Source organism: Macaca mulatta, chromosome 11 (genome assembly GCF_049350105.2).
Source record: "Macaca mulatta isolate MMU2019108-1 chromosome 11, T2T-MMU8v2.0, whole genome shotgun sequence".
Taxonomy (NCBI): domain Eukaryota; kingdom Metazoa; phylum Chordata; class Mammalia; order Primates; family Cercopithecidae; genus Macaca; species Macaca mulatta.
The window spans coordinates 2,639,547-2,655,694 of NC_133416.1; the positions used below are offsets into that span (position 1 = coordinate 2,639,547).

At 43.5% G+C, this 16,148-nt stretch overlaps 2 protein-coding genes across 15 annotated transcripts in view; one reads left to right on the top strand and one right to left on the bottom strand.

Annotated features, from left to right (window-relative positions):
* The window catches only part of ADIPOR2 (adiponectin receptor 2), a 102,904-nt gene extending 92,207 nt beyond the window's left edge, over positions 1–10,697 (top strand). For 13 of the 14 annotated variants that reach the window (XM_077952720.1, XM_077952718.1, XM_077952726.1 and 10 more), the window contains 5 exons: positions 811–982; positions 3,406–3,592; positions 3,849–4,036; positions 5,925–6,118; positions 7,964–10,697. In XM_077952720.1, coding sequence (XP_077808846.1) covers positions 811–982; positions 3,406–3,592; positions 3,849–4,036; positions 5,925–6,118; positions 7,964–8,092 — 870 coding nt within the window. In that variant the 3' untranslated portion in view covers positions 8,093–10,697. 14 annotated transcript variants of the gene reach the window in all.
* A 2,731-nt stretch (positions 10,698–13,428) lies between these two features.
* The window catches only part of CACNA2D4 (calcium voltage-gated channel auxiliary subunit alpha2delta 4), a 128,700-nt gene continuing 125,980 nt past the window's right edge, over positions 13,429–16,148 (bottom strand). The window contains exon 36 of the mRNA XM_077953269.1: positions 13,429–15,186. Coding sequence (XP_077809395.1) covers positions 15,082–15,186 — 105 coding nt within the window. The 3' untranslated portion in view covers positions 13,429–15,081. The remainder of the gene's footprint in view (positions 15,187–16,148) is intronic.

Here is a 16,148-nt window from a genome sequence, read left to right on the forward strand (position 1 = left end):
GGTGGGAAGAGAAGAAAGAGTAAGATAGAGGGAGAGATTTTAGCAAAAGGCACAAAAGTGTGATTCTGTGTAATTCTGTTTTTACCAATAGGAATATTAAAAATAAAATGTTCATATTTAATACCACAGGGGTTTATCAGGGGTAAAGTCTGTTATATAGGATGAAGGGGGTCTGTATGAGTGAGACTTTGGAACCTTCATCCCACCGTTAGCCAGATAGAAACAAAGTTTGAAACCACTCTTTTAGGGCATGTCCTATAAATTTATTTACTCTTTCCTTTTCCTAAGGTCCCCACTTAAAAATACCTTTTTCTTTCTTTCTTTCTTTCTTTTTTTTGAGGCAGAGTTTTGCTCTTGTTGCCCAGGCTGGAGTGCAGTGGTGTCATCTCAGCTCACCACAACCTCCACCTCCTGGGTTCAAGCAATTCTCCTGCCTCAGCCTCCCGAACAGGTGGGATTACAGGCATGTGCCACCACGTCCAGCTAATTTTTTGTATTTTTAGTAGAGATGGGGCTTCTCCATGTTGGTCAGGCTGGTCTCGAACTCCTGACCTCAGGTGATCCGCCCACTTAGGCCTCCCAAAGTGCTGGGATTAAAGGCTTGAGCCACCATTCCCGGCAAAAATATCTTTTTCATCAGTCTTTTTAAAGAACTCAGAATATAAGACATTATACATTTTGAGATGTTTGCCTTTTAAAAAATAAATTATTTTTCCCATTATAAAACAGTGTGGTAAGATACAGTTGTTAGGGATCAGTGTTGCTAAATTGACAAAATCACAAAGATGTTTGATAATACCCCTCTGCCAGGTATGGGAAGGTCGGTGGCGAGTGATCCCTCATGATGTACTACCAGACTGGCTCAAGGATAATGACTTCCTCTTGCATGGACACCGGCCTCCTATGCCTTCTTTCCGGGCCTGTTTTAAGAGCATTTTCAGAATACACACAGAAACAGGCAACATTTGGACACATCTCTTAGGTATGTAATGTCAGTGATGTGATGAGCTGGCGATTCACTTTCTTTCTTTTTAATTTCATGTATTTGATGGTAAGGACAGAATTTCAGACATGTATTTGGATTTGCCATTTTGTTCTCTCAATTTCTAATGATGAATTTTCTCACTGGTTTACTCCTAGGTTATCCTGGTTTGCACTATGATTTTGTTATAACTTAAGTCGTATTTCTCTGTACTAGATTTTCAGATATTGTCCTTAAACCAGGCCAAGTAAAAGTAGTTGCTATACAAAATGTGGTTTCATATTGTAGTGACCACTGAGAAGAAGGTATTATTTAATAGAAGTAATCTGATCTTTTAAAATTCATTACTTATATGCACTGCTAATTTTCAGTTTGGCCTGAAGTAGAATATGGACTGTAATTTTTTCTCCATAATGATTGTATATTAAAGAAAGAATACTATAGAGGAAAGAATAGTCTTTCCAACATATGGTGCTGGGATAGCTGAGCCATATGTAAAAGAATGATCCCAAACTCGCATATACAAAAGTGAACCCCAAATGGATCAAAGACCCAAACATAAGAGCAAAAACTATAAAATCCTTAGGAGAAAACATAGATATAAATCCTTGTGACTTTGGATTAGGTGACTGTTTCTTAGAATTGCCACCAAAGAAAAAATAAATTGGACTTCATCAAAAGTAAAAACATTGGTATATCAAAGTGCATTATCAAGAAAGTGAAAAGACAACCCATAGAGAAGAGAATATTTACAAATCAGCTGGTTGGTAAGGATCTAATAAATAACTCCTACAACTCAACAATAAAGACAACTGATTTTAAAAATGGGTAAAACATCTGAATAGATGTTCTTCCAGTGAAGATCTAAAATGGCCAATAAGCACATGGAAAGATGTTTATCATCATTAGGCATTTAGGAAAGTGCAAATCAAATGCTTTGAGAAATGCAGTGAGAAATTTCACCTCTTCACACCCACTAGGATGGCTATAATCAAGAAAATGAAAAATAACAAGTCTTGGCAAGGATGTGGGGAAATTGGAACTTTCATACTTTGCCAGTAGGAATGTGAAATGGGGCAGTCCCCATGGAAAAGTCTGGCAGTTCCTCAAAAAGTTAAACAGAGTTACCAGAAATCCACTCCTAGTATATTACCCAAGATGACTGAAAACATGTTCACATAAAAACACGAACACAGAAGTTTATAGCAACATTATTCATAATAGCTAAAAAGTAGAAGCAACCCAGATGGGTATCAACTGGTAATGGATAAACAAAATATGGTATATTCATACACCGGAGTATTATTTAGCTGCAAAAAGGGATGAAGCACTGATACACGCCACAGCATGGGTGAGGCTTGAAAACATTTGCTAACAAGCCAGACACAGAAGGTCACATGTTGTTTGATTCTACATGCATGAAATGTCCAGGACAGGAAAATCCATAAAGACAGATTACTGGTTGTTTAGGGCTGTGAGGAGTGGGGAATGGGGGATGACAGCAGATATAGAACTTCTGTTTGGGGTGATGAAAATATTTTGGAATTAGTTAGTGGTGACAGTTGTACAGCCTTGTGAATATACTAGTTTCTGGCCTTACTACATTTGATTTGCATTTCTTATCACACATTTGATTTCCATGGTGCCTCTAAGTTCCTGCCTGCTAGTATAGTGAGAGGAGAATAGAGAGTCAAATCAAGTTTGTTGCTGACTTATAATTCAAGGATAATTTTTAATTAAAATGATAAAACAATTACTTAACAAATGTTGAACTTGAAATTTCTGTGCCTGCCTTGTGTTAGGTGGCCCTTCCCTAAACAATAGGTACATGGCATCTTTCTGTGTAGAACAGTTTAGGAATTGGTTAGGAAATGGCCTGAGTAGGCATTTTACTGTCCTTAACTCTTGAATCTCCTGAACCAGCTGATGAGGACCAGAGAAGCAGCATGATGCTCCCTGACAGCTATTGGTAGAGGAAAGCTGAATTTCTTGGCAGGGTTTAGGGGTATTGGGATTCATTGTAAAAACAAAAGCAAAAGCACAATGGACCATTGAAAGCTGGACTACGATGTATGTGCCAAAAACTGTATAAATGAAACTATTCTACATCTAGAGGTAGAAGTGGCTTCTTATTATGTCTTCTAAGAAGTAGCCACACTGTCTGATTTCTTTTTAGATTATGCCCTTAGATAAGTTTTTATATTCTGTATATTAAGTTTATGAAGCTGAAGTATTTCTGATACCAGCAGTGTTGGAAGTAAACCACGATTTTGGATAGGCTTCAGTTACTTGGAAAATTTTTCTCATTGAACTTTTGATTCAGATATTGTTATGATGCTGAAGGATTGAAAACAGAATCAGTATATAATATTGTCTCTTTTAAAGGGTGATATTTTATCTATTTTGTGTGCTCTTTTTCCTAGGTTGTGTATTCTTCCTGTGCCTGGGGATCTTTTATATGTTTCGCCCAAATATCTCCTTTGTGGCCCCTCTGCAAGAGAAGGTGGTCTTTGGATTATTTTTCTTAGGAGCCATCCTCTGCCTTTCTTTCTCATGGCTCTTCCACACAGTCTACTGCCACTCCGAGGGGGTCTCCCGGCTCTTCTCTAAGTAAGTATCTGTAAAGTCCGTATTTTGGCCAGTGATTTGGAGGTAGTGCATTAGGGAAAAACATGCAGCAGAGTTGGCAGAATTCTTAATATCATCTCATGGAAACTTTTTTTTTTTTTTTTTAAATTAAAGAGCAACCCAGTTTGGCTCTTAGCGGTTGTTGATGGCTTATGTCATGAGGGATTAATTGGAACCTGTAGTGGCCAGTAATTTTTAAATTACTGCATTAACTGAAATTTTTTTTTTTCTATCATAGACTGGATTACTCTGGTATTGCTCTTCTGATTATGGGAAGTTTTGTTCCTTGGCTTTATTATTCTTTCTACTGTAATCCACAACCTTGCTTCATCTACTTGATTGTCATCTGTGTGCTGGGCATTGCAGCCATTATAGTCTCCCAGTGGGACATGTTTGCCACCCCTCAGTATCGGGGAGTAAGAGCAGGTAAGAACACTGGAGGTTCTACATTCGACATTCATTTATTCACTAGTTAAATTCACTATTTATTAAAGTTGAACCATTTGCCAAACATTATGCTGTGTATTTGTGATGCCAAGATGAAGAAATCATAGTCCTATTGTTGAGGGTTTTTTTATGTAGTAGTAGTAGTAGTAGTAGTTGTCGTCAGTAGTGTTTATTAATTGTCTTAAAGCATTAGGGTTGAGGGGTCATGGTGAGTATGAGGTGATATAATTTGGGACTGTTACTTACTTGAGTTTATGGCTAACCACCATCCAGAAAGCGGTAGTCTGTAACTTTTGTAAACAATGATTTCTCTTACTCAGTGTGGAGTGTACTTTTTGTAGTGATTCTTTTTTTGTTGTCATTTTCTGTTTTGTTTTCTATTTTTATTTTATAATGTATAATCTGCTTAAGGCTTCACCCCCGTACTGATTGTGTTTTGTTAAAGTGGGCAGCATATCTCCCTTCTGATGTAGGGTAAAGGGACTTTTTATATTTAGGATAATGCCTGTTTAGCTGGAGATCATAGAGAAAGCCACAAGGCCCTCAGTGCCGTGGCTGAGTCTTCTTGTAGGGTATGGAATTAGCAGAGATGTTTTTGTCTCCCACTCAGTGTCAAACTCCGTGCCCACTGAGAATGAATAAGGAGTGTTTTTCCTTTCATCCTTAAACCCCCAAAACCATTTAGTATTAAAATCTAAGCCTTGGATCATCTGCAGGTACCTGGAAGGTTAGACACAGAAGTAACTTCACGTCAGTGGCCACTGTTACAACATTCTGCTCTCTTCCTTTTTGTGTTCGTGTGAGCAAATGAGCACTGGTCAGGGTTGGCTTTCAGCCGTACTTGAGTAGTACAGTGGTGTTAAGTCTGTTTGAGCACATGAGATAAGAATGTCTTTGCTGAGTAGAGCTGAGCATTTTGCTATTTATATACATGAGAAGAACCAAGTTCCTGAGCCTTTGACTTAGAGAATGATAGGCAGAAACCATTAGCAGCCTTTGCTTAGCATGTAGAGGAAAAGAACAAGTGAAGAAATATCAAGATAATAATTCCTTAGAGGAGCAAGAGGTAGGAAATAGTTTTTCTTCAGGCCTGCTTGGTTCTTATCTTTTGTGAGAGCAGCATTGCCTTTTTCCTCTTCTCTTTTAGATGCCCATTTTATTTGTGAGTATGCATCCTGTATCTGTGCTTACATATATTGCTGTATACCAGCAGTTTATTTGGTAATGTCCAAAGCAAGTCATAGGCTCTTTACCTTTCTGAAAACATTTAGCAACATTAATTCAAAACCCTTGAAGACTGCTTACTTACTAAGCTAGACCTCTCTTAGCGAGGCTCCTTGCTTTTTTTTTTTTTTTTTTTTTGAGACAGAATTTCACTCTTGTTGCCCAAGCTGGAGTGCAGTGGTGTGATCTCGGCTCACTGCAGCCTCTGCCTCTCGGGTTCAGGCTCAGGCGATTCTCCTGCCTCAGTCTCCTGAGTAGCTGGGATTACAGGTGTGTGCTACCATGCCTGGCTACTTTTTGGATGTTTAGTAGAAATGGGGTTTCACCCTGTTAGCCAGGCTGGTCTTGAACTCCTGACCTCAGACGATCTGCCTGCTTTGGCCTCCCAAAGTGCTGGGATGACAGGTGTGAGCCACTGTACCCAGCTGGCTCCTTGCATTTGTAAATCTTTAGAATATAGCTGTGTTGTCTTGTGTGACAGTGTCCCAGAGTTTGAAGAACTTCTTTTTCCTTTAAAACTGGAAGCTAATTTTGTATGCTGCTTTGAAATAGTTTACAGAGTTAATGGAACTGTGCTGTAATACTGACTTCTGGCTCTTTGTTTCTCTTCTGCGTTACTTTACTCTCTTCTTGTGACTGCTAGGAGTGTTTCTGGGCCTGGGCCTGAGTGGAATCATTCCGACCTTGCACTATGTCATCTCGGAGGGGTTCCTCAAGGCTGCCACCATAGGGCAGATAGGCTGGTTGATGCTGATGGCCAGCCTCTACATCACAGGAGCTGCCCTGTATGCTGCCCGGATCCCCGAACGCTTTTTCCCTGGCAAATGTGACATCTGGGTAAGTATGTCAGGGGTGATTGAGTTTGTGTAGGTATCTGCTCGTGGGTTATTGGCATACTGCAGAGTGATGCAATAGAAAAAGTTTTAGACACAAAGTTAGGACAGTTGTATTCTGGTTCTTATTCCTTGTTTAGCTGTCTTTCTATGGACAATAAGTACAGTAATAACTAACATTTAGTGAGCACTTCCTTGATGCTCAGCATAGTACAGAGTGCTTTGCATGGATTACCTCCTTTAATACATTAGCCCTATGTGGTATGATAACTCCTGTTCATGTCTTCATTTTACACATCAGGAGACTAAGGCTTAGGGAGGTGAGGCCACTTGTCCAAGCCATGTGGCTATTAAGTGGTAGAACTGGAATTTGAATTAGGCTAATTTTAATATCAGAATCTGTGCTCCTTTTGACAATGGAAAGTCATTTTGCCATTCTTTGTCTCAGTTTCCTTGTTTATGAAATGAGGATGATAGACCAGATTTTTACCAGAGTCCTTTTTAGGACCAGATTTCTACCAGGGTCTTTTTTTATACCAAAATTTAGTGATTTGTAACGAGAGACTGAGTGTATGTATGTCTGGTGGAAGAAGAGGGATTGTGAAGAAGAGGGAACTGGATTGAACTAGATGGTGGTCATTGGTAAGAGACGAGGAAAGAGAGGAGGGAAAAGAAAATATATGGACTGATACAGATAGAAAAACTTATAACCAAAGAGGGCCTGAAATATTTTCAACAAGACAAAATTGGAAATATGCTTAATGTGAAATCTGACCTTTGGAATTCTGTTCCTCAGCCTATTGCTGATTATTATAGACTAAGCTGATCATCTCATCTCTTTAAAGTTTAGTTTAGCTATCTGTAAAATGCAGATGATCTTGAACTTAAGCAGTTTTTTTAGCTTCAGATTAGCGCCTTCATCTTTCTGATTGCATCATCATCATCTTGACATTTACCAGGAGGGGTTTTTGCCCTTTATCCTTTCTTTGGGGAAATTAATCCCCTTTGGTTTCCTGGGAAACATCTCTTGGGATGTGACTTAATTTCTTCTAGTTTTTGCTTCCAAAATCAGTGTTTTTCTCTTGATAAATCCTGCTTAGCCACTGTACTTTTTCATTTTGAGATTATAATGACAGAATAGTGTAATTTTTGAAGTGCAGCCAGCTATTGATTACCCTTCTTGAGATGTGGAATAGCATTCAACAGAACAGGTAAAATCAGAAATAATGTCACTTGCTTGTAGACCAGCTTCTGACTTGAGAAGTAAAAGGGCCTGTTTGCTTAGTTTTTGACACATTATGTAGTTCATGAAATTTCAGAATCATAGCACTGAAGGAAACTCTGGGGACCATATGTTGTGACATTCCACACATGATCCTGGAATCCTCTTTAGTTTTTCTAACAAGAGAGCAACATTTAAATGACCATAGCTCTAGTCCTCTTGTCCATGACAAAATGTCCATCAGCAGTGAGTAGGAAAAGGACTGTATGTGTGATCATAGTCCATGGCTAGGTGTCAAGGGATCCTTGGAACCTTTGTGGCCTGTTAGCAAGAGAGTCTGTATGTCATTTGCCACTGGTTTCAGTGTTAAGTGTGTAGATGTTTATGTGTAGAGCTGAGTGGCAGCACCTTGATTTCTTTGGGAACAGCTGACTTTCAGCTCAGCAGAATGTGATACACCTAATGGATGTTCCAGGATCTGTGGACACCTTGAATTTGAGCTCTGCCACATCCATTCCCTGCCTTCTGCTCAGCATAAACCAGGATTAAACATTTCTAAGAATCTTTAGCAGTCTTAATAATGTATGGGTTTCTCTATCCCCTTCTCTTTTTTTTTCCCCTCTCCAGTTTCACTCTCATCAGCTGTTTCATATCTTTGTGGTTGCGGGAGCTTTTGTTCACTTCCATGGTGTCTCAAACCTCCAGGAGTTTCGTTTCATGATCGGCGGGGGCTGCAGTGAAGAGGATGCACTGTGATACCTACCAGTAGCCAGGGACTGTGACCCTAAACCAGGGCCTGCAGCACTTGCGGGCCTCCCTGCCGGCTACTGATGCCAGTACCAGAGGAGCCCCAAAACTTTGACAGCCTCGTGGGCTTTGTGACGGCCCAGGGGCTCTGCGTGGTACATGACTGAGAAGAGAAAAACAAAAATAAATCATACCTCAAAGGATGGAGTGCATCAATTGGGAGAAAAGGAGACATAGCCCAAACCCTGGCTTATTCTTGGGATCTACTGATTGCGGGCTCTGCAAGACCCTTGGCAAACTGGCTTCTGATCCATATCATATTTATTTGTAGAAGATGGCGAAACAGTTTAACTGGTGGTTCGTTCTTCTCCCTTTCTCTCTCTGTATAACAATAATACAAACCGATTTAGGTGAACATTTATATCCAATAAGGGGTGGGAGTGTGATTTTAAATGCTCTTTTGGGAGAACAAAGAAATTAATGTAAATAAGATTTCTAACTGTTTAAATAAGACTTTATATAAATGTTTAAAACATAGGGGTAAGGGAGGGAGGGAGAATTTTTGTATAGAATGAAACATGCAAGTACCACACACTGTTTGAATTTTGCACAAAAAGTGACTGTAGGAGGATCAGGTGATAGCCCCAGAATGTACAGTGTCTTGGTGCACCAAGGTGCCTTCTAAAGGCTGACATACCTTGGACCCTAATGGGGCAGAGAGTATAGCCCCAGCCCAGTGGTCACATGACCACGGTCAAGCCTGCGAGCCTTTGGGAGATCTGAAGTAGAGGGGAGTGGTATGTGTTTTCTCAGTGGAAGCAGCACACGAATGGCTGACAGGATGTGTTAAAGGCTCTAGTTAGGGTGTCATTGTCATTTGAGAGACTGATGCACTCCTACCAGCTGGTAAAGGGGTGCTGGAGACCACGGAGGAAACATTAGCATGGGCTGATCCGGTTACTTCCTGGCATCCCGCTAACTTTTATGGTAAGTCTTATTAGAGGGATGTGACAGTTTTCCATATCCTTGCTGTGGAGCTCTGGAACACTCTCTGAATTTCCCTCTATTAAAAATCACTGCCCTAACTATCCTTCCTTCTTGAGGGGATAGAAATGGACCTTTCTCTGACATATTTCTTGGCATGGAGCCAGCCACAAATGAGATTCTGACCTGTCCAGGTTTCTCCTGAGCTCGTCTACATAGATTGGGAGACCATTCCTTTGGATTAGGAAAGATGAGTTTTACCTCTGGTACACGGTCGTGATAAGCCTGGATGTGACAGACACCTCGGCTCTCCTTGAACAAGAAAGCCAGCAGAGCTCTTAAAGCCAATTGTAGTACCAAGTTGTCAGCACTCACTGAACCCCACTTTACAGGGATAGAGTGGCATGGCATTGGTAGACAATGGTATGTTATTGCCAGGGAGTGAGGTACAAGACAGTGGCTCGTATCCCAGGCCTAACCTGATACGCTGTCAGAGAAAGTGGTGGGGAAAGGATCTGGTTCATAGAATTCTGATCTTGGCCCATAGGTGAACCACCAAAATAGCGCTTGAGTCTTAGGTTACTGTCATCAAAGACTTGGGATGACTCCATTATATCCTGGGATTGTGGGTATTAGAACTAAACATGGAGGTCCTGAGCATGGGGACTGGCATCCTCAGTAGGTGTCTGGGAATATAGGAAGGGTCTCCTATTCAATAGAGTTTTCTCAGTTATTTTCCTCCCTTGCCCTTCCAATCTCCAGCAAAAGCTGGGATCCAGGAAGAAAGAATCCAGTGTAGAAGTTGAGAAGAACTTGAGCGTTTTGGTTCTTGATAAGGTCACTGCCCTAGGTGCTAGGTGGACCGAGCAAAAGACTCAGTGGATGAACTGATGCAGTGCCTGACAGAATAAAGAACAGTATTAATCCCTTTGAGAAAGCATAGTCCAGCAGGACAGCGGCCATTTGGACAGAAGCCCACTTAGTTTCTTGGGAGCAACAGCACAGATCAGAAGCCAGACTTGCTCTTTGGTCATGCCCTTTGGGATACAGGGTACAGGTGCAGCCCTGTCACAACACCAACAGAAGTAGCAGCCTCTGGGTGCAGTCACCCACACCCCAAAGCGGGAAGGATCTGGTTCAACATAGCACAAACCCTTAGGAAAAATGAAATTAACATCACTGATGTGTAATCCAGTAAAATCTCCCTCTTTTGGGTGTGTATGTGGGCATGTGTGTGCCCATTTCTATGTGTGTCTACGTGCAACTCACTACCAACAGCCTCATGTGCACTTGACCTGACAGTGCTCGCTGAGAACTCTCACCAGGTTGGCGCCTGAATGCCTTACTCTCAGCAGTCAGAGGCTTGCTTGCTCTGTGCAGATTTTTAATTTTCTTTTTTGGCCCTAGGCTGGTTGGGACCTCTACAGCTTCATTCTTTCACCATTAAATAGTGGCCTTTTTCAGTATTTTCCCTCTTCCCCTTTATAAATTGCTAAAGCCACAAAGCACATTTTTGGGGATCATAGAAGGGTGGGGTTCCAGAAGGGCATCTGTGTGATGGTTCCATTGATGTGGGATTTCCCTACTTGCTGTATTCTCAGTTTCTAATAAAAAGAACCAAATGAAATAACGACCTTCTGTTGTGTGTTTTTTATTGCCGTTCACCTTACCTCCCCTTAGCTTTTGGCACTTTTCTGAAGCTCTAATTTAGACACTGAGATTTAAGAAATTTTTGGAAACTTGCCATTCGGGATGCACAAATCAAAGTGCTTATGCCCAACTCCTGTTTCCTAACTCAAGCTTTCATCGTAACTTGGACCAGGTTTAGAATGGAGGGGAGAGCAGCCCTAAGAGGCAGTTCGTTCTTATTGTTGAAGTTTATAAAAATAGTCTCTAATGTAACACTTGATGTCAAGGGATGTGTTAAGGAACTGTCAATGTCACATGATCATAGTCACAACCCTCTGAGCCGGTCAGGAGTGTATTCACTCTCATTTTATACAGGGGGAAACTGAAGCGTAGGAAGTTTAAGAATGACTCTAGTGCCAGCACTGTATTGGAGAAAAGAGTGAAGAGAAAATTTAAGAAAACCTTTCTGTATTTATTATTCTGATTAAACAGTCTCATGTACACTGACTTAAAGGTTTTGGGGTTCATTAACCTAGTCCCTTCTATATAAGAAGAGGATCTGGTTCGAGTTGGTGTTTGAAATAAAAAGGAATTCCAACCCATTTGCCTTAGGTTAATTTAGTTTTTGGAAGGGCATTTCCAGTATTGGGATAAAATGTTCATTCTGAATTCTTATTTTTAAGTATAGATTTTAGAGTGTCCCATACTTTATTTGGGTATAGGCACTGGATCATTTCCTGCTTTTGACAATATTAGCTGAAGCCTACTAATAACCCACTTTGTCTTTTCCTAGTCTCTTACTAAAAGGTATCTGAGCTGGGGTTGGTGGCTGATGCCTGTAATCCCAGCACTTTGGAAGGCTGAGGTGGGCGGATCACAAGGTCAGGAGTTCGAGACCAGCCTGGCCAACATGGTGAAACCCCGTCTCTACTAAAAATACAAAAAATTAGCTGGGCGTGGTGGCGGCGCCTGTAATCCCAGCTACTCGGGAGGCTGAGGCAGGAGAATCACTTGAACCTGGGAGGTGGAGGTTGCAGTGAGCTGAGACCACACCACAGCACTTCAGCCTGGGTGACAGAGCGAGACTCATCTCAAAAAAAAAAAAAAAAACGGAGTCTGTCTCGTTCCTGATACTCAGGTGATGTTATGTGGATGTTGTAGAGGAAGTAGATAAGGACAAGTTTGGATTCTGACTACAGAGTGCTAGGCTCTGGGTGCCTAGAGAAGCCTCTGGGCAATGTTACTTTAAAATCTTCCCAGAAACAACATGCTCTCCTTGAATATTTGGCTTCAATTGTAGTATTTCATTTTGTCCTCCCCTCAGAGGGCATGAACCATTTGCTAGCCAGCACCGCCCCCCAACCCCCACCAACACCCTATCTAATGTACAAATCTTTCTGCCTTCAGCTGGTGAAACAAGGGCAGCCTGGCTGGCTCATGTAGAGGCTGCTTATGATGGCATGGGGCAGGAAGGAAGCGTCACATACGGTGGCCTCTTGTCACTGCCATCCTACTGTACCACCGTCCCTACCTGCTACGCTACCTGGAAATGAAAAGCGTAACTTCAGATCTTGGTTGTGCCATTTGCCACGTAGTTTGTCTAGCCTCGGTGTTCTGTCAAAATGAGGCCAACAATACATCCTCTAGATCCCTCACTGAGATTCTGTGGCTCCTACAGATTATTTGCTCAAACTTTTCCGTAGTGATTGGCTGGGGTTTCTGCCAAACCCTCACTCCAATTCCGTCCTTTTGTGGACTTCATTTATTTTTCTGGCCTTATGCCCACTTTCTTGCCTCCCTCCCACCCCCTGAACCAAAACTTCACTGAGCTTTATGAAGTGGTTGAAGCATTTTCCCTGAAAGCTCTTCTATTGAAATATACAACATTATTAGGTGGATTTAGTAGTTAACATATCCTTGGTACTGAGGAAGATCTGGCAGCATCCTTACGTTCCTGGTCCTCCAAAGGTGTACAACGTAAGATTTCAAAATTCTGCATTCACATTTATTAAGTGACTTAGGTTCCAGCTTCATGCCTCTGAAAGCAGGTGATGGGCTTTAGAGTGAGCCAGGCTGCCACCTGCTGTCCTTTAGTGGTTCTGCTAAAAGTAGAAAAGGAGGAATCGTTCTGAGCTTCAAAGGCAAAACTTACGAGAATATTTTGTTCTCCAAAGTAGAGAAGGTTACTTTATCAGAAACGGTTTTTCCTTCCAATGGTCTTGAAAGGGATTCCCCTTGGCCATGCAGAGACACGGGGCCCAGAGGAAGCAGACAAAACAAGGCTAGAAGCTGCTCCAGCTTCCTAAGCCTGGCTTTTCGAGTTGGTAAATTTGCCTGAAAGTGCGCTTCCTGTTTGAGTGGGGAAGATAAGCCTTCCAAAAGATAACACTGGGTTATTGTCCTAGAGAGACTGCTGGTTGGTGTCTGTGAGTTGGTACTTGGGGTCAAATGCAGTTGGAGGTCAGAACATGCCTTAATGCCGAAGAATGAACGGCAGGTGGGCGGCCACGGCCTTGGCAGGGAGTGGCGGGGCGAGAGAGTGCTCACCCTGCTGTGCGCAGCACGGGGACCCTCGTGACACGTGGTTGGGACACTCAGTGGTGGCAGCCCAGGGGCTGGAAAGGGCTCCTTGCTGCTTTCTTAACCCTGCTGGGCCTGCTGGACACCTTATTGTTCCTGGCATCTAAATTGTAATTTCTTTGTCCCCACCTCCATGAAACAAGATAATGTAATGATAGCAGTTAGCATGTATTTATTTAGCGTTTACTATATGCCAGGCAGTTTCAAGCATGTTACGTGAATATATCACATTCAATCTTCACAATACTCTTCCAATAATTTGGAGGCAATTTTCAACTCTGCTGCAGTTTCTGTAATATGGGATGTACCCACTTTCAGGAGGCTGCTGTGAGGATGGAATGAGCTGAAACATGTTATTCGGTACGTGTAAACCTGAGCTGTTCGAGCATTATTCTGCCACTTAAGCTGGCTTCTCCAAGCTGCAGTGTCTTCTGCTGTAGGGGGGCATTACTACCACCCTCACAGGGTTGTTGCAAGACATGACTGTTAAGAGTGACATTCTGTAACCTATAATGTAAGTGTGTTTTACAGAGTTGGCATTTGGCCTACTCTAGAGGCAAGTTAGGGCTATTTGCTGGTAGGAAACTTGAACAGCTTGTACTTTGAAGTGTGGAGGCTGAGGGCGATGGAGGAGCAGGAGGAAGGGCCCCCAAATCCCTGCATACTATCCATGCCCATCACTAGGGTTTGTTAAACGGAAGGATTTGAGGCCTCTCCCAGATTTCTCCATGGTTTTGCCCTTAATGTTGCTCTCACCGTGGAGACTGTTGTCGCCTGGGGTTTGGTGGGGGGAGGAAGCTGCAGGGCCTTGGGACCCTGGGGAGATGTGTGTGCGCTGGGGCTGAGTTCCCAGATCGAGCTTCCCTCTCAGTGGACCCTGCTTAGCAAGTTGGAATGTTCCCACAAGTTCCAACCCTAAGGATTTCACTCCAGGGACAGAGTCAAGTAGATTCTTTTGTAAATCATTGGCCAGAAAAAGAGCACAATGACTGCTCTTTTTCACTATTTTACAGCTGTTTTTGCCATCCCCTGAATGTACATCAATTTCCATGTGGCAATTGGATGGCTCAGCCTATTGGCTTTTCATAGATGCAAACTTTCCTTTAGGGCTTTGTAAAGAAGTTTTGGGAAGTTCTTCAATAGTAGCAGTTCGGGGACATCACATGCAGCCCTGTCGATATTTCCTGAACGGATTTCCCTTACCCATTCCCTTACCCAACCCCCACCCCAACACAGTCAAAACCTTTTAGAGCATCCGCTAGGAAAGCGAGCTGCCGTCCACCCTGAGCCTCACTTTGGGGAATCTATGCTTTAGTTGGGGCATGTTCTTGCCTTAGCCTCATCTCTGCATTTGGCCTCATTCTGCTGCTTTTTCTCAGTGCCCGCAAGTCCTTAGGTTCTACCAGAGACCACGCTGACAGAAACGGTCAGAAACCACTGACCTTTCTTGGCCGGGTCTGGACTCCGGAGTACAGGAGGAACTAAGTTATTTTGTCTTGTTCCAAGCTGAGCTCACGCTGGCTTCCCGAAGAGGAGGCAGGAAGGTTAGGTTAGAAGTATGCTCATGTTGAGACCTAGGGCGGACGGTACCGGGCACCGTGAAGCGTCTTGAAAGTGGTGCCAGGGGATTGGTTTCTTGTTCCAGCCAGCATTCTCCGGCCGCAGGGGCCACCAGCCCAGGATTGACAGGAGCATTGGCCTGGGGGTGACCCGACTGCAGTTAGCTGCATCCCACGTCCGTGCTGACTTTTTGGGATGGCTCTGGAAGGATCACCTTGCCAAAACACAGGTCAGGCTAGGTGGTGTCACCGCAGGAGGTGGGGCAGTAGCCCCCAGACACACACAGGCAGCAGGAGTAGGGGCAGCGAGGCTGAGGTGTCCGAGGCGCCGCCGCAGTCCTGGGCATTCTCCTGCGAACCCAGAGCAGAGGTGAGAGGGCAGCACTGAGAGGGGGACCCTCGAAAAGGGAGGGGCTTCCACCATGAATGGGGCCAAAATCCTGGGGAAAGGGGCGTTTCAGAAAGCAGGGGAAGCACTGCTACCTTTCTTAGACCCCTCCCTTTTGGGGGAAAAGCCAAGGCTGGCCCCGCAGCCTGGGAAGGGGGCACCAGCCTTCTCTGCTTGCCCCAGGCTTGGAGTGGCTGCGGGGTCGTCCTCTCAGAATGGCTTCAGGAAAGTCCTCAACTCTGGGAGCATCTCTGATGGGGATTATTGTCCCAGCAGACGGGACCGTGTATGAAGCGCCCGGATCAGGGCCTGACACCTGGGTCTCGGTTCTGGATCTGTTCCAGCCACTAGGACTGTCATCCACATGACGGCCTCCTCACATTGCTCAGATCATTCCGAACTAAGTGCAGCGGGAACGAGGACAAGATGGGAAAACTGCGTTCTAATTCACCTAGCGCCCAAGGCCTAGGAAGCGTGGCTCTTTGTTAAAGCACCTTTGGATCCTGGTTGACTTCGTATTTTAATGACATAGGGCTGTGCTGTGTTTTCACACCACCACTTCAACAAATGTGAAGGGTTTTTCCCTCCCCACTCTCTGGACACCAACTGGGCGTCTGTCCTGAAATTCAATTCAAGTCTGACACTATCGAGAAGTAGCATTAGATCCCGCAAGTTACAGGGCTCAGTCCCACAAGGTGGCCCTCACCTCACATGCTAATCGCAAGCCCCAGGTCTTCTGACCTTCTGACAGGCTGGCTGTAAATCTAGGGTTCCCATGACCCCGTCTCAGGCTCCGTCATTTGTTAGCACGGCTCACTAAGCTCAGGAAGGTGCTTCCCTCACCATTACCAGTTTATTATAAAGGACGCAGCTCAGGCAGCTGAGTGGAAGAGACACACAGGCCAAGGCATGGGGTGCGCAGAGC